The sequence below is a fragment of the Ptiloglossa arizonensis genome, chromosome 6, assembly GCF_051014685.1.
Source record: "Ptiloglossa arizonensis isolate GNS036 chromosome 6, iyPtiAriz1_principal, whole genome shotgun sequence".
Classification (NCBI taxonomy): Eukaryota; Metazoa; Arthropoda; class Insecta; order Hymenoptera; family Colletidae; genus Ptiloglossa; species Ptiloglossa arizonensis.
In genome coordinates, this window is record NC_135053.1 from 17,121,813 (window position 1) to 17,148,872 (window position 27,060).

Here is a 27,060-nt window from a genome sequence, read left to right on the forward strand (position 1 = left end):
TCAGTACACCTTCGCTAATATTCCGTCGTCGTGCTCTACGCGACACCCTGTATATAGATAGAGGAAGCCACGGGCGGGTGAGGATTAAGGGCGCGTTTAAGGGCTGTTTACGGTTTTGCGGACGGCCGGCTATAAGCCTGACGCGGCGTGCGCGCGGCGCGGTGCTTTGGAATTTCGGATGGTGGTTTATGGATAGCGGGAAATCGGGATGTGGGCCCGTCGAGAGAACAGGATAAACGCTCGTTGTTTGTGCTGGTGGCTGGCTCGCGTAAGAGGGAGCAATTGGAGGAGCCGGCTGCTGGTGCACACGGTAATGCACGGGTAAGTCATTGTAATAAGCTTTGTCTACACGCTGCTCGAACCGGAGATTCGATGCGTAATAGGATTTCGTTGCGTGTTAATTCGACGTTGCCGGCTTAATTGAGACCGAACGCCGATGGGCTAAAGATTAATTTAATTATCCGACTTCCGTCGATCCATGGGGATCATTTCGAATGTTCGACCTTGCCACCGTCGAAATCTACGTGGCGTTATTGATTCCGTCGCGAGAGCCACGAATATCAATCGCGGTGTGCGTTAAGGCGAGCCTCAAGGACATGTGGCTACGGGGGACCTCGCGATCGATGATGACAACGCCATTTTTGTGGACGTTGCGATTGTCCGTAACACGAAAAGTAAGGACCTACGTTCGTGGAACATTTTTTATTCTTCTTGGTGTGTTGACGTATGTTTGTGGGACATCTTTATTCGGCTTAGTGTGTTGACGTATGTTTATTGGACATTTTTACTCGACTTAGTGTGTTGACGTATGTTTGTGGGGCATTTTTATTCGTTTTAGTATGTAGACGTATGTTTGTGAGACATTTTTACTCATCTTGGTGTGATGACGTATGTTTGCGGGATATTTTTATTCGTCTTAGTGTCTAGACGTATGTTTGTGGGACATTTTTACTCATCTTGGTGTGATGACGTATGTTTGCGGGACATTTTTATTCGTCTTAGTGTCTAGACGTATGTTTGTGGGACATTTTTATTCGTCTTAGTATGTAGATATATGTTTGTTGGACATTTTTACTTGTCTTAGTGTATAGACATATGTTTGTGGGACATTTTCATTCGTTTTGGCGTGTTGACGTGTGTTTGTAGAACATTTTTACTCGTTTTGGTGTGTTCACGTATGTTTGTAGAACCTTCTTACTCGTTTTGGCGTGTTGATGTATGTTTGTAGGACATTTTCACTCGTTTTAGTGTATAGTCCTCCGAAATATGAAGATATATTAAAGTCTTGCAAATAATCGTGGAAGTTGTGTCTGGTACATGTAGTCTAGAGAAATTCTGGAAAATTTTGAACCATCTTCTTTGGAGAAAGGCCTCTTGAAAAAAAAAAATAGAAGAGAGAGACTACAGTGTTGTTAGGCTTGTAGGAGATGAATGAATATAGTATATCTCTAAACTCGAATGCGAATAAACTAGTAGTAGATATATTTTAGTGATCCATTAAACATGTATAGATTATTTTACATCCAGTTTAATCGAAATACAGTAGAATTTCATTTTTGTGAAGCTTATAGCGAACAGTTTGGATAACCAGGTAGGTTCGTGTAATAGGAGTCCACTGGTAGGTAAGTTTCTTTTTTCAAATAGGCGAAAATATTATTTCATTTCAAAGTTTAACTAGTCGATTATGTACAGTAGTATTAGTTGCAATAAATTTGTAACTAATTTACAATAGTCACGATAAATTTGCAATACAGAATTCTTTGATCTTCGAGAAGATAATAGTCGATTACATTCTTTATCAATCTTAAGAGGGAAAAATTAAAGCACGATTAACAACGTCTTCAAAATTCGGGGAACACGACTGTCGAGATTTTTCAATTATTTTTCCCCGCGTTTAGCGTTGTTGGTGCACGTTTGTTTTCAATGTACACGTCGTCCCGCGTCTTAGTGGTTCGTTAAGCGCGAAAACTTATAATTTCCATGCGTTTCGCGGAACAGCTGCGTACACAGCTCGGGGGGGAAGGCGGGGAGGACGTCATTGTTTACGACGCGTGACGACTGTATAGTAATGAGCTCTATGCCTGGACTGTTTACTGAGAAAGCAAAGAAAGCGTCTATTATGGTGAACTCGGCTTGGGAAAATACGACGGCGAATTTCGCGCGAATGCTTTGAGTCGTGGATAACAATTCCGCCATATTCGCGAGTGGTTCTTTCGGTCGCGTCGGTAACAAGATAAAGTGAAACTGAAAGCTTATTGTTCGGAGAGAAATGATGGAAACGTGTCCGTATCGTTGGTAAAAAATTTGTACACGCGTGTCTCGATTGATAAAATGTCAGAAAATGGTGTTTTAGGTATTTTTCTTTTTAAGTTTGAATATGTATGACAGCGTGTGTTGGGTTGTAAATAATTTAAAGAATGTGGATCGTTTCTCTTTTCTTTTGGTACCAATCCAGTAAAAAAATTCAAAAGATAGCTCAGTACACGGTTTACTTTCTAATCTTGAGTACGTGTGATATTAAGATTCGTTAATTGTATTGTAAGAAATCATTTATTTTGAGAAAAAATTCAATTATTTGCTACCAAATAATCGAGGAATATGAATAGCATTATCAACGCGGGGTTCTGGTTGTTGGTATGTACGTAGACGTTCCACGGTATCAATGCAAAGCGATTCGCTTTATGTGTGTTGCAAGACCGAGGAATGTGGAAAGGGAGCCACGATCTTGAGATTGAGTTAAGTTCAGCATAGACGGGTATTAAACACGCATATCTTGCGCCACGCGTCTGGAAGTCTGTGGTTGGAAATAAGCTGTTAACGATATAAGATGCTTATCGTCTCGTGTGTTGGCTTTCAAACCTCGCTCGCAATTCCTGGAAATTTTCCCGAGTTTTCCACGCGAGTTTTCACGCTTTCCACGTCATCCAACAATTATTAATTTTAAATCACAGGACGCGTTCTTTGTTACATTAGATAAATCAGAGTGGATATGTAATCGACTATTATTCGAACCCAAAATTTATTTAAAGTCTTCCAGGTAGTATAATATCCGTGATAAGTTATCGTTCTTTGTAAAATTTTATAAAAATGAATGCATAAGAATAAATTCAGGGTAGATACACAAACAAATATTATTCCAAACCAGAGGTTCTCGAAAGTCTCGTGAATAGTACAGTATCTGTAATTTCTCTTCCCTTCTACAATTGTATAAAAAAAAATTCAATAGTGTCTCTTACACAATAATTGTACAACTAGAAACTTCCCAACCCTTGCAAAATAGTCTCTCGAAGCCCCTGTGTAGTCCTTCGAGACACTCGTAACACCTCTGAGAGCATCCAATTTCGAAGTTGAACGCTCGGCCGCGATTTAATTGCTCGCCAAAGTCACGCGATTCGCCCGGTTCGAAAAAGGTGAACGAACTATCGATACTCGGGCATAATCCGAAGTGTTTCTGTCGTAATTCGCAATAACAAAGGAGTTACGTTGCGTGCATGCAACGCGGAATCAGATTTTCCCTTGGACCCCGAGGTAGATTGGACCTATAACGAGCAGGACGTGGAGTATTAAGCTCAGCGAGGACGAAATCCTTTAAGCCAATTTACGTAGCTAGGTAACTCGACTCGCAGCCTTATCCTTTTGCCTATCCGTTGATAGGTAACGACGAAAGAACGCGGCAAGTATTAAGAGCCCTTCCGGCAGGTCTTTCCTATATTTCGTCGCCGCGATCAACAGCCGTGGGGTTCGTCGGCGAAGTTTTCATCCCTCCTGACGAGTCGCCTTATTAAGTCTGGGCGGGGAAAAAACTTCTCAGAAAGGATCCACCGGCCAGCGATCGCTGGATCGGTCATCAATCTTCCTGGAAGCTCGGGTGGTTCACGAGCACATTCCACGTGCTCGTATCGTTTTCTTGGATCAATGGGTATCCCACATAAGTATTTCAGGTGTGCAGAACTTCCTGCTTCTTTGTTTAACGTTCTCGAGGCACTGTGTCTTTCTGTGAGGTACGAGTGGGAACTTATAACGAGGTGCGTACAATACGATCGATGTTTTTTAGGTTATATACTCGTATCGTTTTCTTGGCTCAATGGGTATCCTACATAAGTATTTCGGGTGTTCCTGCTTCTTTGTTTAACGTTCTCGAGGCACTGTGTCTTTCTGTGAGGTACGAGTGGGAACTTATAACGAGGTGCGTACAAATACGATCGATGTTTTTTAGGTTATATACTCGTATCGTTTTCTTGGATCAATGGGTATCCTACATAAGTATTTCGGGTGTGCAGAACTTCCCGCTTCTTTGTTTAACGTTCTCGAAGCACTGTGTCTTTTTGTGAGGTACAAATGGGAACTTTTAACGAGGTACGTACAAATACAATCTATGTTTTTTAGGTTATATACTCGTATCGTTTTTTTGGCTCAATGGGTATCCCACATAAGTATTTCGGGTGTGCAGAACTTCCTGCTTCTTTGTTTAACGTTCTCGATGTACTGTGTCTTTTTGTGAGGTGCGAGTGGAAACTTATAACGAGGTACGTACAATACGATCGATGTTTTTTAGGTTATATACTCGTATCGTTTTCTTGGCTCAATGGGTATCCCACATAAGTATTTCTGGTGTGGAGAACTTTCCGCTTCTTTCTTTAACGCTCTTGCGGACCACCGCGCAGAAATCATACCGGTAATAATTCACAGTTCATCGAGAATTTACGAGGAAATGCTAATGGCGTCAGTTCCCGCGCCATTACTTTATTCCTCTTAATTCCCGAGCACACTCGAAAGTCGAACTTCGTAACTTTCGATCGACGTAGAAAAACCCGGTAGACGATTCTGGTGACGCGAAACTGAATCCAAAAATTCATACCCCTCCCCCTTCCCCCCTCCAAACTATCACAAGATTTTAAACGATGGGGGGGGGGGTGCATAAATCGGACATAAATCGGGGATGAGACGCACGAAAAAACTCGCCGCGGCGCGAATGCAAACGAGACGAGGAGTTTCGCAAAACCAATAGAGACGAACGCGACCGGAAGCCGTGAGAGCGGCGCGACACGGAGGAAAACACGCGGCCGCGGCGACAGTGAATACAAAATTTGTTTACGGAGTACTCGCTTCCGGAATACCGTTGCCCGGTCGTCGAACGTTTCCTCGTTGGTTAAATATCGCGCTCCTTTTGACCCTCCTGACTGGTGGGATGAGTAACTCGATAAATTATTTCATCTCCCTTACTCCACCTTTTACCCCTACAGTCAGTTACAGTCGCGAAAGGCACGCGTTGAATTTCCGTATGTTTCGGTCGTCGTCGTCGTCGTCGTCGTCGTCGTCGTCGTCGTCGTCGTCGTCGTCGTCGTCGTCGTCGTCGTCGTCGTCATCGTCGTTCTCACTGGTGGCTGCTTGGTATATACGGGGTCCATTGTCCGTCGCGCGAGAAAAGGCGAGTTCAAGTAATAGCTCGACGCCGAGGAGGGGAAAAATCTCATCGTAGCCGCCCAGTAAGGTATTAGACGTAATAAACTTCCGGTGTCGGCTGGCGGGCGCGCGCGCCGGACCCGCGCAGTTATTAAGGCCCCGGATAAAACGGGGAAGTTACTTTGAGATGCAAAGTGAAATTTTTTTAATTAAGGAACCTCCTTATGAACGAGCACCTCCTTTTCGCGAGAGTGAGAGAGAGAAAGGGGAAAGGAGAGAGAGAGAGAGAGAGAGAGAGAGAGAGAGAGAGAGAGAGAGAGAGAGAGAGAGAGAGAGAGAGAGAGAGAGAGAGAGAGAGAGAGAGAGAGAGAGAGAGAGAGAGAGAGAGAGAGAGAGAGAGAGAGAGAGAGAGAGAGAGAGAGAGAGAGAGAGAGAGAGAGAGAGAGAGAGAGAGAGAGAAAGAAAAGCGAACAGAGACTGGGTCGGGGTCTGAAAACCGTTCGTCGTCGTTTCAAATTAAAGTAGCCCTTTGTTGCTTTGATACTGCAAAGTAGCCGGCAAAGTAGCTCGCCGCGTAACGCGTAACGAACCGGAGGCGCGCGACGCTGTTTTCGAGAAAACGAGGAAAATTGCTCGTGTTCGCGCCGCGACACCGCGATTCCGTCGGCGACGCTTTTGCGCCTGCCGGGTGTTTCTCGTCTGGACGAGGGGGCTCCGACCGAGCCGTAGTCCGACGTACCGGGTGCTTTGGAAATACACAGGGATTCTACTCTTGCGAGTAGAACGTACGTTTCAAAGTTTGCGCTCGAGTGGCAACTCGTAATCGTCGCCTAATTCGATCTAGTTTTTCTGGTGATGACACTTCGAAGTAATTGTACGATTCATTTTTAAATTTGTTGTGAAGTATTTGGTTAAGAGATTCTAGGTTACAACAGCGAAGAAACTTTGAGCGCAAAGGGTCGATTAAATGTAAAAAAAAAAAGGTAGAGATATTTAATTGATCGAAGGTGAGATATTTGATGACTAGATTTCTTATAGTACCTGAGAGTATCATTAATGGATTTGCGATCTTCTCCCGGTGAAAATGAGTCCAAACACGACATCTTTCGGACTATTTTGAATTCGACGAAATATTTTTGGAAAATTTTTTAATACGGGAAATCGAAAGTTGTTTGAATATGGTCGTGTTTGGACTTGTTTTCAAAGGGAAAATCTCTCCAATGTGTTGGGAGTATTCTCGATAAGATACATAGAGAACTATAGAAATTTTAATTTTATTTATCGATGGCTGACAAACCGACTTTTATTCGCTTAGGCGCCAGTCGAGCAATTCAACGGGTCGTAAAGATAATTGAATGCTATTTGGGAGACCGTAATATGTCCAATGGTGGTGGGGATGATTCCTGTCTTTATATCGAGGGGTTACTCCACCGCCGCGGTAGAAACCCTTGTAAGTAACCTCGTGTATAAAGCTCCGTCGACTCTAATCCTAAATCCGCCCACTTTACCGCTTGTAACTCTAAACTCAATGAGCATTCCTGTTCCGATGAGAATAAGAAGTGTTCACGACTGGGACAGGAGTCGTTTTTGCAACGGTACCTTTATCTAACAATCTAAGAAAAAGGACAATCGAAAAATAAAATATGGAACTAACCCTTTTACAATACACGAAACTAATATCAACGAACTTGCGATGTTCCCCTGGTGAATATAAGTCCAAACACGACCTTGTTCGGACTATTTTGAATCGTGTAAAAAATTTTTCAAAATCATTTTTACCACGAAAAATGAAAAGTAGTCCGAATATAGCCGTGTTTGGACTCATTTTCACGGGGAAAACCTCACCATAACTTTGGCAATGCTCTCTCGTCGTTACATAAAAAAATCTAAAAATATTAAACTAACTTTTGTTCCCATAGTCATCAGCCAAGCTAGTCGTCGAGTCGTAAGTCTAATTGAAATGCATTTGGGATACCGTAATATCTCCAATGGCGGTGGGGATAATTCGCATCGTTTTATCGAGGGGTTGTTCCACTCTCGCGGTAACAACCCCCGTAAGTATCCTCGCGTATAAAACTCCGAACCCGAAACGACTTCGCTCGTCACAATTCCAAACTCCCCGAAGTTTCTCCGTCCGTCGCAAGAACCGAGAACAGAAATTGTTCATAACCTGTACAAGTGTCGTCCCCGCGTCAACGTTCATTCAACGTTTCGCTCATCCTCGCAATCAGCGGAGCATGCGCGTAGATTCTTGCCGGTTGATTTTCGAAACACCCCGTAGACTCGTAGCCGGTCGGTCAGGGAAAGATAAAGAGAGACGGGTAGCAGGAAGTAGAGGCGGGACTAATCCTAAAGGACCTAAGTAAACCGCTTCTAATGGACCCTGTCACTGGGCTTCAGGACGCCCACTTTCTGTGTACTTCGCCTCGGTGGACCGCCGAGTGACGATAATAATGGAGAATCGAGTGCGAAGGGAACAAAATGAGGTAAATGGAGAGAACTAGGGTAGCGGAAACTGCGCGCGCCGGGGAAATTAATAGGGTCATTCGAAAGTCTCCAACTGTCCGTGAAAAGGGTTGCGCGCGCGTTGCTACGCTCGCGAGTGAGAGGCAGCAGCACCATCGGGCGATCTCTCGGTAATTTTTACGGTTGTTTCGTCGTCATCGTCGTTGTCACCGGTCTGGAGGAGGGGAGGAGGAGGTACCGGGCGATACGCATCCGTGAATGCGGTCATTATGAATCACCGTGTACGTAATTTAAGTATAATGGAACGTAAAATACATACGTCGGTACTTACGTAATGTATTCAAAGTTTACCCTTTTGGCAGCCAGTACGAATCACTGACGCGCCGAAACGCGGGACAGTGTGCGTGTAAACGCGCGGCGTATAGACAAACGAGACGGGCCGTCCGTGTCAGAACTTCATTGGAGGATTTCCCTGTACGCGGACAAATTTACCAGGGCTCCCTGCGAGCAATGGGTAGACACACCGTGTGCAGCAGGATGGGGTGCATACGGCAATCAGAGTTTGTCTGAAGTTTCGGCTTCAGGTCGGGGGCGGATGGTAGTTCCTTCGCGTCGAACCGTGACGAGCTACCCGAGTCATCGTTCCACATGGAGGTGTACACACCGTAGAGGTTTTCGCGTTCCGTTAAAATTCAAAGGGATCCCGCAAAATCGGTGTCGCGTGGGAATCCGTCGCCTTTCTCACGAACGTTCGAACATCTTTCGGCCCTCGTTGCTGGAGGTAGCAATTTCGTTCCCTTTGGAGTAGTGGTCGTCAACTAGCGATGATCACGATTCGCGAGGTGTAACGGGTGGAAGAGTGTCGTGGAAAGGCACGACTGCTGATCGACCGTAGAGCGGTGGCTCAGCCTTTTGGGATAGAGAGACACGACACACGTGCATTTTCCTAATTGGTGGAGTGGTTACTCGACGAGCGTAGCAAAGGTGGTGTCGACCGAGTAATAGTTGATTATGGAGCACGGTAGCTTTTGATGAGTCGCAGACTTCACAATGGCATTCCGAAACGTCCGATATGGTACCATGGAGAGTTGGAAAGATGAATTTCTTGGTAGAAATTGCAAATGGAAGGCAATCGAGCAAAAATTTCCCGATGCCTGCATTCCTCGTGTATATGATACTCCACTGTGCGGGGATCGTAAGCATGGTACTATTATGCGGGGATCGTAAGCATGGTACTACTATGCGGGAATCGTAAGTACGGCATTACTATGCGAGGATTGTAAGTGTGGTACTACTATGCGGGGATTCTAAGTATGGTACTACTATGCGGGGATTGTAAGTATGGTACTACTATGCGGGGATTGTAAGTATGGTACTTCTATGCGGGGAGTGGAAGTATAATACTACTATGCGGAGATTGTAAGTTGTCAATTGACTAGGAACTAAAGGATAGAGGATTAGATGCTTCGTCCAATTCTCACGAAGGATCTCCACGTCAGGTGCAAGCATTGCATAGGCGTAGAATCAGAAAATATACCAAACCTCGGATACAAGGTTGCATCGAAGAATGTCTCGAGTGTCTTTATATAATTAAGGATAGTTTTGGTATATAATTAAGGATAGTTCAGAACGAAAATATATAGTAGCACACATCTAAAGGAGGTTATCGAAAAGCGACTAAAAGTTGAATAGTTCCGACACTTGAAATTTCAATAGAGCGTGGATCCATAGGTTCCAGAGAATGGTAAACCCACAATTATTTTCCCCAAATACGATGGGAACGTTAATGAAATGGCGCGTGAATTTTATTCGTTCCCCCGACAGTTAATATTCCGTGCCGGTGTCTACGCCAATGGTTTCCAGTCTTCCCTCGTTATCCCTTCATTTCGCCTCGATGGATCTCCTTTATGACTTCGTCACGCTATTGTATCGTCCTAACCCATAACGATTCGTTGTCAACTTACGATCCGTACACAGTACATTTCCTTCAATCCAAGTGTCATCTCTCCAGATCCCAATCATACTACCCGCGACTCCTTAAGAGCGACGTTTCCCTTTCCGGTATACCTTCACCTACCAAAGTTGTTCCTTTCCAATTTTTATATCCCCGAAGAACCACCCACAGACTATGATCGTGCAACAGGAGTACAGATCGAAGAGAACTTACCCAGCAATAGAACTGTGTTCCAATATTCGTCAGAAAGGTTTCCTCGTTCATAATATTCGAAAATCGTTGAAAATTCCAAGATTCGCGCGACACTCGGTACCTCCAACCTACGAGGTTGGCGACCACCGTCCCGTAGCGACCCTCGGAAGCGTACACGGCCATTAATGCTGAAATTAGGATCGCTTCCCCGTGGGTATCGCGAGCGGTTTCTCCGCGGTGCGGAATGTATAGCGACGAATCAAGAGACGAGTAGAAAATGTATCCAGTCGTTGAAATCGTCCCCAATCAGCGACACATTCGAGTCCATTCACCCACCTCTCCCTCCCACCTCCCCCGTACACACTACAACCACCAGTAAACCCCCTGGTGACGACCACAGCGGCGATGTCCCTCGTACCAGGACGACAACGTCTTCGTCGAAATCCTCATCAGCAAACATCCCCGTCGACGAATTACCGTCGATCCTAATAAGGCCGCGTTCTCCATTGACACGAGGCAGGCAAAGGTTTCCGGGGCGTGGCACGGAGGAACATTGCCTCGAGGTGGTTGCTTCGACAAAGGCTGCGGCGTCGTGCCTCTTCGACGATTTATCCTCCCATCGCGACCCTTTGTGAAGCGAGCGTTATTGACGCCCTCCACGTCGCTCGTCTGCTCTCTCTATCTCTCTCTATCTATCTCTCTCTCTCTCTGTGTACCCCTCTATCTCTCTCTCTCTCTCTCTGTCACTCGTCCTCTCTGTCTCTATCTCCCAGTATATAGGTGCATTTCGCGCGGTCGAGAGATCTCTTCGAGTTCGATTCCCCGCATGAAAAGAAATCGTCGTCTTCTTCTGGCGCAACCGTAATTGGAAGGTTCTCGTGCGTGGATATCTTTGATCTGTACAGTTACGGATTCGATATCCTACGTGCTTCTCAGGCCGGTTTTTTTTCCCTACATCTTCATATTTCCCTCTCGTACTTTCTCTATTCGTCTATCCATCTCTGTCCCGTTCTTCGGGCCACCATTGCATCAGAGGAGAGGGGATACCCTCGGATTCTCTTCGTTTTACATGGAGATGCGATGGGTGTTCCGGCGCGTCAGTTTCCTCGAAGCGAGGGTCGGTGTAGAAACTGGACTCGAATCCGAAACCTTCACCGGATAACCGAGACACGGATCCCGAACGGGGGCGCTGTCTTGAATTAAGATCGAAGTAACGAACGTTTGACGCGCGGGACGAGGGAGATAGAGAACTCTAGAGAGAGAGAGAACACCGTACCCTTAACCGATGGAACATCGGGGAAACCCCATAGATAACCCTTCCAGCCGCAACAATTCATCGTACGAGCGACCGAGCGGTACTGTATTTCTCCTTGGTCCGTGTGTATCGCAAAATTATGGCGGCCCTAGGAGAACTAAATTCTCCCTGGTCGATGGTATTGCCGCTGCGGTGCCTACCTCTCTCTGGCTACCTACGAACGAACAACCTAATGGGTTCGCGGTGGTTGATCGCAAGGGGCTACGATTTCATTGGGACGTTGTGCACAACCGTTGGGTTCAGGGACCGGGTGGAAATGGGGGTGTGTGTGGGGTGAACGGGGGTGGTGGTGGTGGTGGTTGTGGAGGTGGTCGGTCTGGGCGTCTGTGGGGGAGGTGGTGGAGAATATACTCGAGGGCCTCCCGATCGAGCTATCAAATTGTCGCAGTGCGGTAGCGCGGGTGTAGGCAGAGGTTTAGGCAGACCTGGCCCGCACTCGGTTCGGTCGACTGCTGTCAGCAATGTCTAAAGAGTGACGGAGAGAAAGATCGAAAGCAGATGCGGTGAGGAGGGTCGGCCGGTGGTACTGGTGGAGGACAACGGGACTACCGGGGAGGAGAATCGTCGCTTAGGATCGCAGCTTGTTTCTGGCTGTCCTCGTCCCTCTAATAGAATTCCGTTAGTTTCCTCTAACTGTTCCACCCTGGTCTCTGTCTGTCTCTCTATTTCCCTCTGTCTTTGTCACCAGGGGTTACCTCCTTTTTCTCTCACCGTCTCTGTCGTTCTCCCTTACCACGGACAGGTACGACCTTCGCAACCAACGAGGATCCTCCTCCTTCTCCATACACTCGCCACCCCGTTCCTACTCCTCTTCTGGCCCTGGTTACCCCTCACCGTTGTATTTCTGTCGCTGTCTCGTGGCCCTCCAATCTCCACTCCATTCCTCTCCGCTCAAGCCTCCACTCGACTCCCAAATACTGCAATTTCAGCCTTGTCGCCACTACGGCACTTCAGCTACGAAATGATAAATTCCTGGCCCGTCTGCTCTCCCTACCCCCTGTCCCCTCCCTCTCCAGAGTTTCCTCGTTGTTCTATATCCATCTATACCAAAACCACCCCGAGCGGCCACCAAGCCTAACCTCCAGCCAGTTTCAACGGTAACCACTTGGTGTTTCTAGCACGGTTAAGCCGGTCCGCTCGATTGACTCGATCGCTGCGTCGATAACTGTGTTCCTTCTGTTCTATTGCCTCGATTAGCTTCTCTCCCGGGCCGTGCGTGGGACGCGGGCGGAAAAATTTTTCCGCCCTTGGGACGCGTCGATCGATGACCAACCGACACGCCGCACGATCACCAATACCGCTGGTGGTACCATTGGTTTTTGCTTTTCCGTTTATCGTACGGTCTACGATTGTTGCGTATCCCGTTGCGAGTTTCAACGCGGTCCCGTGCGCGCGAAAAACCAAAAGGGAATCGCGCGAGAGCGCAAACCATCGGTTCCGAACCGGAGTGAGTCCTATCGGATGTGAAAATCGGTCAGGGTTTTTTTTCTCTCTCTCTCTCTCTCTGTCTCTTTTTTCTTTTTTGCGGTGGAGTTGTACCGAGAAAGAAATTCTATGGATTCTCGTCGCGTCGATGGTGGAAGGTTAGGTCTTTTTCAGAGTAACTTGAATTTAAAGCGGTTAATAGAGTGTAGTGTATTATGAATTGAATAATGCGTTCGTTTGGACGTCAAAATTGGTTTGTTTTATTTTTTTTATTATCGATTCTTGACGCGTCGATCGTGGAAGATTAGGTTTTTTTCGGAAAAACTTAAACTTAGGGTAGTCTGACAAATCCTGGTGTCTTATATATGGATTCAATTGCTCGAATATGTGCATTCGTTTGGATGCATACGAATTGAAAATGCATCTAATTCGTAGCACTGGCTTACAACTATTTCGAAGCTTCTACTTTAGTTTAAAGATTCCAGTTTTAGTATAGGCAAATAATAAATAATCTAACACGAGGAGAATTTTAACATGAGTCCTGATCATTAACATGAGCATGAGCATTGGTCTTCATCGAACACGTATCATGAGAACAAGCTTTATGTTTCATGTTACGTTTTACGTTAATTTTATGACTTTCACGTACTCGTGTGATTATTATTTTCTTCTCTTTTGTTACTTATTTTAATAGTCACTATAATAAATAAATAACAAAAAATATATATATCGATTAGAGTAACTATTAAAATAAACACACACACCCACACCCATACCCACACGTTAAATTTAAATTATAAATTTCCAAATTCTCTTCCGAATCCTGACTTTCGTGACATCATCCACTGCATCCCGGAGATCTCGCGTAACTGCAACCTGGGTTTCATAGTCGTCCGTTTGGCTCGCTCGTTCGACGAGTTTAATCGACGAGATGGTCGCCCGATAGACGAATCGGGGTTAAACGAGGCTCCAGGTTGCACGAGCGGCCGGAACTTCCGGGCAAACAGAGAACAGGCAGGGTTACCGACTCCGCGAAATTCGCACGGCGTAGTTGGTCGAACAGGCGTGCACAGACAGCGAAACGAGGATGAAGAAGGGCGGTCGGTGCTCGGTGATAACGTAACGATCGCAATAGGGGAAGCACCTGTTTTGTCAGAAGTGTGAATCTGCCTGTAGACCACCGTTTCGGAGCCCATTAACCTATTTCCTGCGTGATTGCTCGGGGCCAGTTTATGTCATCGATACGCGCGTACGTACACCTGTTTGGAGAAGCGAGCCGATTAGGTTACCAATCGCTATCGCGCTTGGAAAATTGAATTCTGAAAGTTGTTTCGATTAATTGGATCCAGGCACGTGACGCGTAACGCGTCTTCGATCGGTGGCGATTGTTATCGCGATGGACGACGACACGAGGAACGTTATTTTTTCGGGGTTGGTTCTCATTGGTACGCGGACCACCACTATATGTCACGTGTTAAGTGTATCGCGTGTCACCGGTGAATAATCCGAGAACCACCCGGACGAATCGTAGCTAGAAATTGCCTCTAAGTAGCGCCATTACGTGATTTCATAATTCCGTTGATTTCAGTCCGGATTCGAGATTTCGAACTTTGTTATTTCCATGTCGAGTGTCTGGAATTTGCTTCGATTATTTCGGTAGGGCTGTAGGCGAAATAACAGGATATTTATTTAAAATACCACGTTGTTCCTCTGCACTATTTCTGTTCAGATACTACGATTATTTTGCTAGAGAAACGGACGGAATAACAGACTATTTATTTAACGTATCGTGTTTGTTCCCTGTTCACTATTTTTGTTCAGACTCAAGGTTTTTAATTTTATTTACCATTTAATGTCTGGGATTTGTTCCTTCATTTTGGTAGGGGGACAGACAAAATAACAGACTATTTATTTAACATATCGTGTTTGTTCCTTGTTTACTATTTCTGTTCAGAATAAAAATTTCTAATTTCGTTTCTCCTTGATAGTGTCTGGAATTTATTCCTTTGATTATTTAGGTAAGGAGGGAAGTAAAATAATAGACTATTGTATGACCTTTTATGTACATACAATATCACTTATTATTATTAACACTTACCCAAAACTACAGTGGATACTTAAACTCAATATAAAAGGAAAGACAGAATACCAGTTTTATTTAAACGGGTGTTCCACAGAACCGTGTTCGAGTGTAAATTTTCTTCAGCCGAGAAATTAATTCTTCGTTCAAAAACGAGTAAAAAATATAAAAAGAAATTTTTCCGTACAACCCCTCGTTCACGAGAAAATAAATTTCGAAAAGGGGCACGCGTGTCTGACCATTGCGCACCGTATCTACTTACTTCTCCGCTCAACGTATTAAATAAGTAGATTGTCCCGGTGCCTGGTCAGACACGTCCAAATGTAAGTTCACGTATCAAAATCGTAGATCAATCGCAATTTTTTTATATAATTTGTCTATAGGTATTATCTAAATGTAACCTTAGCGCATTTAGACCAATACAAAGAGTTTTTATAAAAAACTACCAGAACGATATTGTATAAAATATTACTAAAACGAATCTACAACACGATCGTAGTGTTTCGTTAAGTTGGAGTCACAGAGTTACAACAAGAATCATCGTAGATAATTGACTGACCGTCTTCATTCAATAGGTATTCTTTTATAAAATTCAATACCATGACGAGAGGTTAAACATTCGATAAAACATCGACAATGTTCTCACGACGAACAAGTAGAAACGACCAACGACGGTCAGCCGCGCGAGCAACCGTACACGTGCGAAGAATACGAAATTTTCTCGAAAGCTGAAAATCGATGCGCAATTTTCGGTTTATTGTCGCTGGAAAAATCAGTTCGTCGTCGATCGTCGCGCAAATTTGTCCACCCGGCGTGAAATACGATCCAATAAATCGTTATATAATCGTCCGTTGGTAACGCGAGCTATTCAACGGACATCTCCGATAGAAAAGCGCTTTACCGAGCTTTTTTACAACCGTGTGTCTCGTTCTTTTTCCAGGCTGTCCGGCGAGTGCTTCCAGTTTATAAGAATCCCCCAGCCAGGGTCGTACGTTCGCGGAGGAAATCGGGGAGAATTTAGTGAGCCCCTACGAGACGACAAATCTACTTTCGGTGAACGAGACGGGGAAAGTATCGCCGCTTTGGAATCGAACGTTTGGAATCCCAGCTACGTTCACGTCATAAATACACCGAACTTACCGAAACCTCGGTATATTTACAGGAACGACCGACGCGAATGGGATTGCATATAAATCCCGGCACGGTGCATCGGCGGAGCTGTTCCTTTAATCACCTGCCTGTTGGATCTCGTGGATTTTTCTGCTTGGAAAATATCGGAACGAGGAACCAGGATGTTGGCGTGAAATCACGGTGTATCCTTTTATTCGAAGATCTTTGAATTTTTATTCGAGGATTTTCTACAGTTTGCGCGTGATTTTTCAACATTTTTCTTTTTTTTTTTTTAACGCGGATGGAACGATTGACTCTTTTGTTGAAAAGAGTGAACAGATTGTTCGATCGAATCGTGTAACAATGGGTTGCTCAATAAGTTTCGATAAGAAATTGAGTTATTCGGTTCGGTGTTTTATTTTTTCTAATGATGGTATTATTGTTCGATGAACATGTGCGAAATTTCGTGCAGATTTGTCGACTCATTTGTATACTTGTAGTTATTCAAAGTTGAAGTGTCGTAGTATTTTTTTTACGATGGAAAAAACGATAATACTTATTGAACAACCTTGTGTGTTTGAAAATCATCGAATACGGAATCGAATTACCGTAAATGGTTCTTGTGTTATGGTTGAGAAAGTTCCTTTTGTTATGATTTAAAAAAAAGTAACCATTTCTTTAACCTTTTCGCTCGAAAAAATTTTCTCTTGCAATATTTCTTGGACGAAAAGAATTTTTCTTTATCTCTTTTGTCAAAAAAGCTTCTTTCGCGATGATTTAAAAAAGAAATTTTTCTTTAACCCTTTTGCCCAAAGAAATTTCCTCTGCAACATTTCTTGGACGAAAAGAACATTTTCTTGAACCTTTCGCCCAAAAAAATTTTCCCCGTAATACTTCTTGGGCGAAAAGAATTTTTTTCTATCCCTTTTGCTAAAAAAAGTTTCTTTCTCGATAATTTAAAAAAGAAACTAAATTTTTCTTCAACCCTTTCGCTCCAAAAATTTTTCTCTGCGATACTTCCTGGACGAAACGAATTTTCCTTTATCCCTTTTATTGAAGAAAGTTTCTTTCGCGACGATTTTGAAGGAAAAAAAAACTTTTTAACCCTTTCGTCCAAAACCTTCCTTTTGCAATGATATTCGAAAGAAAAAAGAGAACTTTCCTTCGAAGGTATTTACAATTTCCTAATAAACTTACTCAATCGTTGAAAATGGGTTCGTAACAAACCCAAGGAGGACGTGACTAGCAGCTATAGTCACTCATTGTACGTAAACGTGGTGTCTCGTGGAGAATTATAAGAGATTGTAGTCACAAAAGTGTTGACGAAAAAGGTAAAAATTGTTAAATTTCCAGTGGTATGTTATTCGCGTTGAATTCTACCAAGGTAATCGGAAAATCCCCGACGTGTCGAACCAAGAGCATAAAAGATTATGACACGGGCAAGTCGGACGAGTCGTTAACAAGCTCGCCATTCGGTTGGCCGAAAGAGCGGCTTTATTCCGTTCCGCGTTTCGTACGCCATGGAAACGAGATCGCGATGGAACGTGACTGCTGTGACGCGCGAAGTTGATCCGAACAATTACGAAAATTCCCGCGCTCGTTGCTTTCGCGAACTCGGTGTTTCGAAAAGTCGCGCATCGAGCCAATCGAAAAAAAAATAAAAATGCAAGCGGATTCTGGTTGCGTTGTCGCGGAAATCGCGGTTTCCCGATTCTCGTCCGCTTGAAAAAGAATTTTTCCACGATAGTTCGATGTAACGATAGAATAATTTTTACGGAATAAAACTACAAATTAAGGAACGATGTAATTCGACGCCACGGTATATTTAAGTATGTCTTCGTCGATTTCTCAATACAGAATACTCTGAATGGAGAGATTCGTAAGTTTCCTTATACGTTTCGTATATTTTTAAGATTACAATTTTTTCCGAAATATCGAGTTTTGAATTGTCGTTAGAAGCTGTGTTCACGAAATACAATTTATGTACAATTGTTCGAGAATGTAATTGAAACATCGTCACTGAAACGTATCTACAACGCACGAATACGTTTCGTTTTCATTTTCGTTCGTAGCAGATGCCCGTATAACTGGAGTAACGTTGGGCTGTAGTTGGAATAATAGAACTCCGGTAGAAGTTCGCTAAATCGAGAACCGACGAAAATTCCGTTCCAATTAATGGAGTTCCGATAAATGGAGTTTTACTGTACCGGTCAAATTTAAATAAAATTTACGAACTTGTTCCAAGTTAGAGAAAGGTAGGCAATTTGTTTGCCAACGATTAATGTTTTTCAACGTTGAAGATAATAGGTGTATAGTATCTTTAGAGGGTATTGTATCGTTAGAGTAAAAAATACAATAAAATACATCGAGTAATTTTGCTTGAAATTTACTCTAGTGTAAAACACATTTGGATATTTTATTAGTAATCGATCAATGTATAGATGGAATATAAAAGAAAGGTTATCGCCAAAGTATTAGAGAGAATAGAGAGAATAGAATCTCTTTAGAGGTATTTAATCTCTCTAGAATAGAGATACTATAATTCTATCGCAAAAGATACAAAAGAAACGGATAGAAGAACTACTACCAAAGGTTTAGAGTAAATATAGATACTCTACCCTATCACCGGCAAATAAACCCTTCTCTAGAATATCAATACTCTACACTAGCTTTCTCTGTATTTCGTTGCTATAAAAAGAAACTAAAAAGATGATTACCAAAGCATTATAGAAAATAGAGATACCCTAATTTTATCGCAATAATACCAAACAAAGAAAAGACTAATAGGAAAGCTACCAACAAAGGATTAGAGCAAATGCAGATACTTTCTGCTCTATCAGAAAAGTAAACCCTTCGCTGGAATATCAATACTATACACCAAGTATCTCTCTATTCCATTGCTATAAAAAGAAACTAAAAAGATGATCACCAAAGTATCAGAGAAAATAGAGACACCCTAATTTTATCGAGAAAAATACCAAGAAAAGACTAATAGGAAAGCTACCACCAAAGAATTAGAGCAAATACTCTCTGCTCTACTGCTCTATCACCGGCAAATAAACCCTTCGCTAGAATCTCAATACTATACACCAAGTATCTCTCTATTTCGTTGCTATAAAAAGAAACTAGAAAGATAATCAGCAAAGCATCAGAGAAAATAAAGATACCCTGATTTTATCGAGAAAAATTTATAAAAAAAAGACTATGAAAGCTACCACCAAAGGATTAGAGCAAATACAGATACTCTCTGCTCTATGACTACCAAATAAACCATTCGTTAGAATATGAATGCTCTACACCCTAATCGCGAAAAATACCCGGAAAAAAAGAAACTAATACAGAAACTATCACCAAAGGATTAGGGAGACTCGAGATACTCTCTGTTCGAAAGCCAACAAATAAACCCCAGTGGTGAAATATCAATACACACCGGGCGTCAGGCATCGAACCTCCCTCGTGACTCGTGGTACCTTCCCTATCAAAATCTACGATCGGAGCGCTTAAAACCTACACACGATCCGAACGTGTACACGCTCTCCACGTCGGACTACATCATTCCTTAATTTGGATTTGTTCCCGATGTATGACTCTCTATTTCACTCCACGACGATATCGAACTCCGTGATAAATATCGACACGACCTGTAACCATTCACCCAGTGCTGGAGGGGGCCACCATCGAGGGCCACCACCCAATGGAGGGTGATTTTTTTTCTTTTTTTTTTTTACCATGCGAAACGACAGGATGGAACGGGACGCGCACAAACATAGAGAGGCGAAGGAGGAGCTATCCCTGTCAGGATAGCTCCATCAATCTTCGGCAAAGGGATGACGCTAATACCCACGAGGAAACGTTTTCGCGGTTCCTTTATCCGGGGAACGCGGTCTATACCGTGCATTAGGAGGGTCTACCTGGATGAAATACGACCGATATTCGCCGCCGGATACTACGCGAGCCGCGCGAATTTATTCGCGCGAACGCCAACCGGGGTCCGCGAATATTCCTAGCGCAGCGCTCACAATGGATCCCGGCGCTGTGGTACACGATACGCATAAATATAACCGGCTAATGCCGGGACAAACGCGAATAAATGTTTAATACGCGGCTGCCTGGCCGGTCGAGCCTCTTTCGTTCTTGCATTTACATTTTAAACCCCCTCGAGCTCTCGCCAGGTGAGTGTGTACGTGTCTGTGCGTGGGCGCGTGCATTATGTCGTCGTAAGAATTTCGGAATACGAGATTGCACGAGTGGATTTGTGTCCGTGGAATTTGCGTAGGTGTTATTGTTGCGAGAGGACTGATACCGAGCGTTACGGTTCACAATGAAGGAACTGGATGATTCCGTAAAAGGGATTATAGTAACGTTAACAGTGGTGGGTTTGTTGCACGGTACGGATGATCGTGTGGAGAACAGGGATCGATAGAGGAGGTGATTTTGGAGGAGATGAGATTGCATGGAAAAGTGAGGCTCTGGTGAGGGGTGGGTTTGAAGGACTCCAGGGGAAGTGAATGTTGGAAGAGAGAGAGAGAGGGAGAGAGGGAGAGGAAAATTGGGAGCGAGTGTTGGAGTTTTGGAATTTTCGGAAGTATTTCATGGAGAGTGTAATGAAATGGATTGGAGGCGCTTGAGATTGGAGTAAATTGATCATTAGAGGTTGTACGGGAAGTAGTATTATTTTTTTTTGGATTTATAATTGGAAGAGATATGTCTACAGAGGTGGACAACGAAAATTTGAAAGTACTAAGTTGATTCATTTGCATCATACGTAAAAATAAAAAAAAAAAAAAAATTAAAAAAATGGGGTTAAAGAACGGAAGATTTCATCTTTATCCACGAAATATAAATTTGTCGACGATTGAAATCACGGAATGTTTCGAAGCATTCGCTTGTAAAATTTCCGTTAAAATGTTCCCTATTGTGAAAAGAAGTAAAAAAAAAAAAATGATCGGATTTACGTGCACGCTATTCGGAATTCGGAGACCGTTTCGTCAATTGTTGGAATTTTTCCACGAATCGGTGCTCAGACCACACGCGGAACACTCGTGACCATTGCGATGTGTAAAAATCTCGAAAAACGATTCGAGGCCACCCGTAACGAGGCACTCGCAAAATTGTCGCAAAATTCTCGTAAAAATTCTCACAAAGTTCTCGCAAAATTCTTACAAAATTCTCGCGATCAAACGTCCCATCACGCAACATTTTTTAAAAATCCCTCTAAAAATCCTCTCAAAATTCTCCCCAAATCCTTTGAAAATCCTCTCAAAATTCCCTAAAAATTCTCTCAGTTCTCTCAAAATCCTTCCAAAATCTTCTCTAAATCCTCTTCAAATCCTCTCAAAATCTTCCCAAAACTCTCCTAAAAATCCTCTCGAGCAAACACCTCCGCAACTTCCCACTACGCCTGGCAACCGTCTCGAGCGTCGAACGGAACATTCAATGAGACATCAGTAGCGGGGCTCCGTCGAGCGTCGAGCTTTGTCGTTTATCATCGGCGGTGGCGAGCGTCAACGGGATTTATCATGGGAATGGGACATCTCGATCATCCCACGCGGCCACTTTATCATTAGAAAACTGAGAAATTGCTAGACGTTCCGCTTACGTATTCGTCGAAAGTTCGTGTCGATTTTCGCGCGAACCGGTAAAACGCGGCAACGATGGCGGATGTGTGGGTGAGCGGTTACGTTGGAGAAACGGACTTTTTTAATTTATTGCTCGTAGGAGCAGATTACCGTTGATTGCAGCTCGCGAGAAGAAAGAAACGCCCGGACGGAAGTCGAAGACGACGGAACGGGGACACTGGGCGTGGGTGGTACGCGGTGAAGGGTGGGGGGAAGACGTTCGCGCGATTTATCAATTTCACGGGGGACAAGGGAACTTTTTAAATTACATCGCGCTGATCAGCCTCGTCTTTCTCTCATTTCCCCGATCTATCTTACCCCCCTCGGTTCCTGGCCACCGTTCCCCGCGTACACGGCCAGCTTCCTGGCTTCTCAGAGTCGGCAATCTGTTCGTCGTCGCGCCACGCGGACGATACTTATTGCGCATCGCGCCGCTCGATCCCGGCTCCACTTAATCTGATTTGTTTCTTCCGCTTCGACGCCTCGGCTACCGGGTACGAGTACCCTCGATGCGTTGAGCGAAATGTTAAAAAAAAGAAGAAAAAGAAGAAGAAGAAGAAGAAGAAGAAGAAGAAGAAGAAGAAGAGTAGGAAGAAAAGAAGAAGCTATAGCACCGAGATCCCCGTGAATCATAGAATCCCGCGTTTTTAGCTGATTGTTGTCACTGGACGATCGATTACCACCATATTTCAAAGGAGAATTGGAAAAATAGAGTCGCGCCGCGTTTATACGTGATCAACGGCTCTGAACGCGCTCAATGGAGAACGTAATAAAATTGAGGGAAAAAGGAGGGATTCTTGGGAACGGAACGAGAAGTCGTCCGGGAGGATGTCGAAGGAAGGATGACTCGCTGGAAAGTTCCAGCTCAGGAACGGGGAGTCCGGCGAACCGATTCTTTAATTTATGGGATCCTCAGGAGTGTATAATTGAAACGATGCGTTTCGAGGGTGGTAGGTGCGACGGATACGTCTCTATCGATTCTTTTTACCGGTGATTCGATGGAGTTGTACGATTTAGATGAACGGAGGAATGTGTTTGTAAGTATTTCGAAGCACGAGGTGGTGTTGTGGAAAATTTTAATGCAAAGAGTGTGGAATATTCAAATATCGATGGAGAGAAGAATGTGTGTTATTAAGTGTGTAGAAGGAAATACATATACCAGGAAAGTATGTTTTATTTTTTATTTTTTTTTTTGAGAACATAAGAAATATAAGTTTTACAAAAATTCAGACACCTTTATCTCTCGGACCAAGTGCTTTGTAATCTCAAAACACACTAACAGAATCAACGCGGCATCGTGTAACATCCCGTAAATTTTCGCGCACATTTTGGAAACGTTTGGTTCATCTCGTTGGTAGTTTCACCTCTTACAATTCGATCTGCTTTCAGATCGCACGTTCAGTGTTCTTTTACCGAGAAAACTGGTCGTGATTTCACGATTTCGTTGATGGTGTCTTGTAACTCGTAAAAGCACAGCTGAACGTTGTAACCGAGGAGGAGAGGGGTGGATGATTCGGGGCGTTGACGAGGGTAGAAGTTTGCTTTTTTTTTCCTTCTCTGCAAAACGACGCCGCGGGCCGTGGTACGTGGTCCTATTCCTGGGTCGGGACGATAAAATTCACGCCGCTGCGGGTCGTGGTTTCCGCGTCCACCGGAAGGATTTCGCGCGAGTGCACTTCCCCGGCGGCGGTACGACCATTTCGCGACGGGATGGCCGCCGTTTCGGCGCGAGTTCTCCGCGTCGTGCCCGCGGATCCGTCGTAAAGAAGTTTCCGAACGGCTCGTAATCGAGAGGATGAGATGTCTGTGCGCTGGGGCTTCTTTGGTAGGTGCTATGTCTATACAGTGTGTCTCCCGAATTCTGTTCACCCGAATAACTTTCGTCTTTGAAGCAATACGCGAAAAGATTATGCACAAAAATTGCAAGGTTCAAAGAAATATATAATAGGATAAGAATTATTGTTTTTAAAAGCGCAAAAGAGCCAGATGTCAAGTTTGTTTCTTTAAATGGAACAATTAATTTTTGTTTAGCCCGGAATTTGTCAGTATAGCAAATTCTGAGTATGAAAGTACTAAGTGCAGTTGTTCCAAGATTCACTGTTTTTAAGATATTTCACTTTTCGAAGTTACATGGATAGTTTCGAATCCATTTTGTATCCTTTCTCGTGGATCGTGTACTGTTGGGAGCTGAAAAGATGACTCTTGGATTAAGGGGAGTGTAGTAGCGCGTTAGAGAGGGATGTGGACAGTATCGAGTAATTCCACTCGACACGATTCCTAATTTATTTCAGAGGGTGTACTAAGATCCACAGTACACTTTTTACTCGTCATAACTCCAGAGGATAACTTCTCAGCTGCGCACAGTACATTATTGGGGAACATTGAAAATTTTCTTCGATCGTCCCAAGTTTGAAACCCAAGTTACATAAGACGTACCAAGGTTTAACCCCATGAAGTGTAGATATGTATCTCAGAATCACCCTGTATATACATACATGTACATACAATCGTCATCCATTTACTGTGAAAGCCTTTGTTCGATTTAAAGCGCCCTTTTTTCGTGTCTCCTCGTGCAACGTCGCGCTTCGATACTCCCCGTGTCGCGTTCCACGGGATTGATGGTGGGGGAAGGGAGATGGGGGGGGGGGGAGAGAATCAGATAAGCGCGGGCTGCGTCAGACGTTTCTCGAAACGCGAAGATTTCTTGCTACGGCCGCGTCGTAACGTTAAGACGGCCAAATCCTTCGGGGGCGCGATTTTATTCTGCAACGTGTATAATGGGAGCGGAATAAAATTCGACGGAGAGAAAATAAAGCTCGTGCCTTATTTAGGGCGAAACGGAAATGGAATTCTGCCCGGGAGGGTTTTCGCGCGTAGTCGAGCGTGCCGAGACGAGTGAAAGGGCCCGTTGGAAGGGTGAAATATACAGGGCCAAGTCACGGAACTATCAGGGCAACGCGCCTTGCGATTTCTCGTCGAGAGGTGAAACGTATCGGGATTAACATTTCCGTGCGCTTCTCTCTCGTGCTCGCGAAATGTATTCTTTTTGTTAAGTATTCTCACTCCGTGTACGATTTCTTTCTCCATCCGGTTAATTATTCACGTTAGAACTTCATTTACTGCGAACCTGATGGGAAACCCGTGATATGGATGCTTAGATTGACCTCTCTCCTTCTAATTTTTTTTCCAGTTTTTACTCATCTTAGCTTCGAAGGTCAACTCCTCAACTCCGCACAGCAGATTATTGAGAACACCGAACATTTTCTTCGGCCATTCGTAAATCGATAATTAAGATACACGGGGCATACTAAGATCCACAGAACATTTTTGAACTCGCGTCAATTTCCATTATAATATATTATACTTTCGCAGGACCATAATCCATACTAACATTACTCGTAGACTCGAACTCAAAGCGGTGTTATTGAAGGAAATTTGCCTTTTAAAGAGCACGATTATTTTTCTTCAATTTTCCCTCGCGTTCGGTATTATTTATTTGCAAGACAATGTTCTCTATAGAATACGTCGTTGCACCACTGGCGCACAATACGGACGTTAACTTAATTTTTCTCGATGACCTGTCCTTTCGAGGGACACTGCAGACGCGATTAAAATTATTGAATTGCGAGCACGGGTAATATTCCATGGCGTCAATATTAGGATGCACAGTGGGGAATGCTTCGAATCGCGTTGATTAATAAAGAGACGGTTGATTCCATTAAAAATGGATTTCTTCGATTTCCCTCCCGGCGCCGGGCAAACGTGTTCATTCGAGTGTCCCGCGGCTGAAAGAGCGAACAATTTGCCGCCTGATTGGTATGAATTTTTGCGTAGAATCCATTTTAATGGAATTCAGAAGCCCCGGTGTTCGATCGGGAGTATCGTCGCACTTGGCAGAACTTCCACCGGTTCCCGGCTAACTTTGATAAAGATCCCAGCCGGTCTTCTCCTCGGAACTAATTACTTTCACCGTGTTGCCTAATTGACTCGGATTTTACGTCGGACTCACGGACAAACAATTACCTCGTCGTTTGACCGTACAGAAGATTGGAGAAAAATATCGTCTTCTAACGAACGAGGTGCTCCGATTTTTTCTTAATTTTTACTTTTTCTTACCAATTAGTACAACGACGTACGTTGTGTTTATCGTTTAAAAGTTTCGGCTGTGTCTCCTTGAGAAATAGAATTTTCTTGGAATAAAAATATTTGGTTATACTACGAGAATAGAGAATGAAAAGTGGATGAGAATGAAGAGCGAAGAGTATATGTAAAAAATATGCTTTGAGGAATAAGAAAAACAGGTTTAAAAAAAAAGAAAATGAGTACAGATTTTTTTAGATTAAAAATGTAGTCTAGAGAAATTTGAATAGAAGCTTCTTAACTACGAATATTAATTTTTGATCCGATAAATTATGTAAGCCTCGATTTTAATTTTTTTTCTTTGTTTTAGAGTTGAGATTTTTTCTGCACAAAGTGCTCAACGGTTCTTAGAACCACCGAAACGAGCGAATTGAAAACGTTCAGGGGTTGCTAAATGTTTATTTCAATATCAGCGGGTATAATCCATTGTTATTTGTCTTGGCCGACGTGCTTGTATATTCGTCGATGCGAAACGTGACCGGTCGTTGGTTTCAGGGATCACAGAAACCACGGGACTCGATTATGCTCTGCCGAATTCACGGGAAGACCTCCAATTTACGAGCGGAATCTTTGCTACACCGCAGAGAGAACCGATGGAACTGCTGGAGCGTAAACGCGATTACCCTAAATCCAATGCAACGCAAAATTGTCCGAAATATATCTGAAACCATCAAGGGGGTATCCTCTCGATGGGAATAGTTTCTACTCGGTGATAACGTAGTTCCAGTCACGAGATAGAGAGACTAGCATGCCAATCATTTGTTATATCACATCTTGTGGCTCCACAGGGTGATCAATAAATACGTGTTCATATTTCAAGAATTAAATATACGCTTTAAAATAGGTAAAAAACGTCATACGAACATACGTCTTATGTACTGTGCACGATTCACAAAACGTCACTTGGAAGATACATCAACATTAACATTTCTTCCTATTTTTACGTCTAGCATCCATACATGTTATACTTTCCACATGTCGACACCCTCTACTGGTTAGTTCCCTAGATAATACGATTCTCTAATTGTCACAAGTAACCTTCTCGCCATGGTTTGTTTCCCGCGGAATTGATCCAGATTTTACTCCCCGAAACAAGAATTTCCGTGCACAGTTTCAATACCGCGCTGTTAACGGATTATTGTCCGAGATACTCCCCGGGTACTGGCAACAAGTCAAGTATTCTCTTTAGAGTAACGAGCTCGCTCGAGGGCGAAACTATTTTTACATTTTCAAAAGAATCCGCGGTGCCATTCTCCACGGCGCGGCGCAGCGCGGAGGCATAGACTCGTTTCGAGTTCTGCTTCTTCTCGATTCAGGCGCTCGCTCCTTGGCTCGCCGAGCCCCACCACTGGTGGAC

At 43.8% G+C, this 27,060-nt stretch overlaps 1 protein-coding gene across 1 annotated transcript; it reads left to right on the forward strand.

Annotated features, from left to right (window-relative positions):
• The first annotated feature begins 208 nt into the window (after positions 1 to 208).
• On the forward strand, positions 209 to 26,490 carry LOC143148393 (uncharacterized). The gene is made up of 4 exons (XM_076314695.1): positions 209 to 321; positions 15,776 to 23,388; positions 25,398 to 26,119; positions 26,199 to 26,490. The coding sequence occupies exons 1-2, from the start codon at positions 209 to 211 to the stop codon at positions 16,026 to 16,028; spliced, it is 366 nt and encodes a 121-aa protein (XP_076170810.1). The 3' UTR covers positions 16,029 to 23,388; positions 25,398 to 26,119; positions 26,199 to 26,490.
• The last annotated feature ends 570 nt before the right edge of the window (positions 26,491 to 27,060 follow it).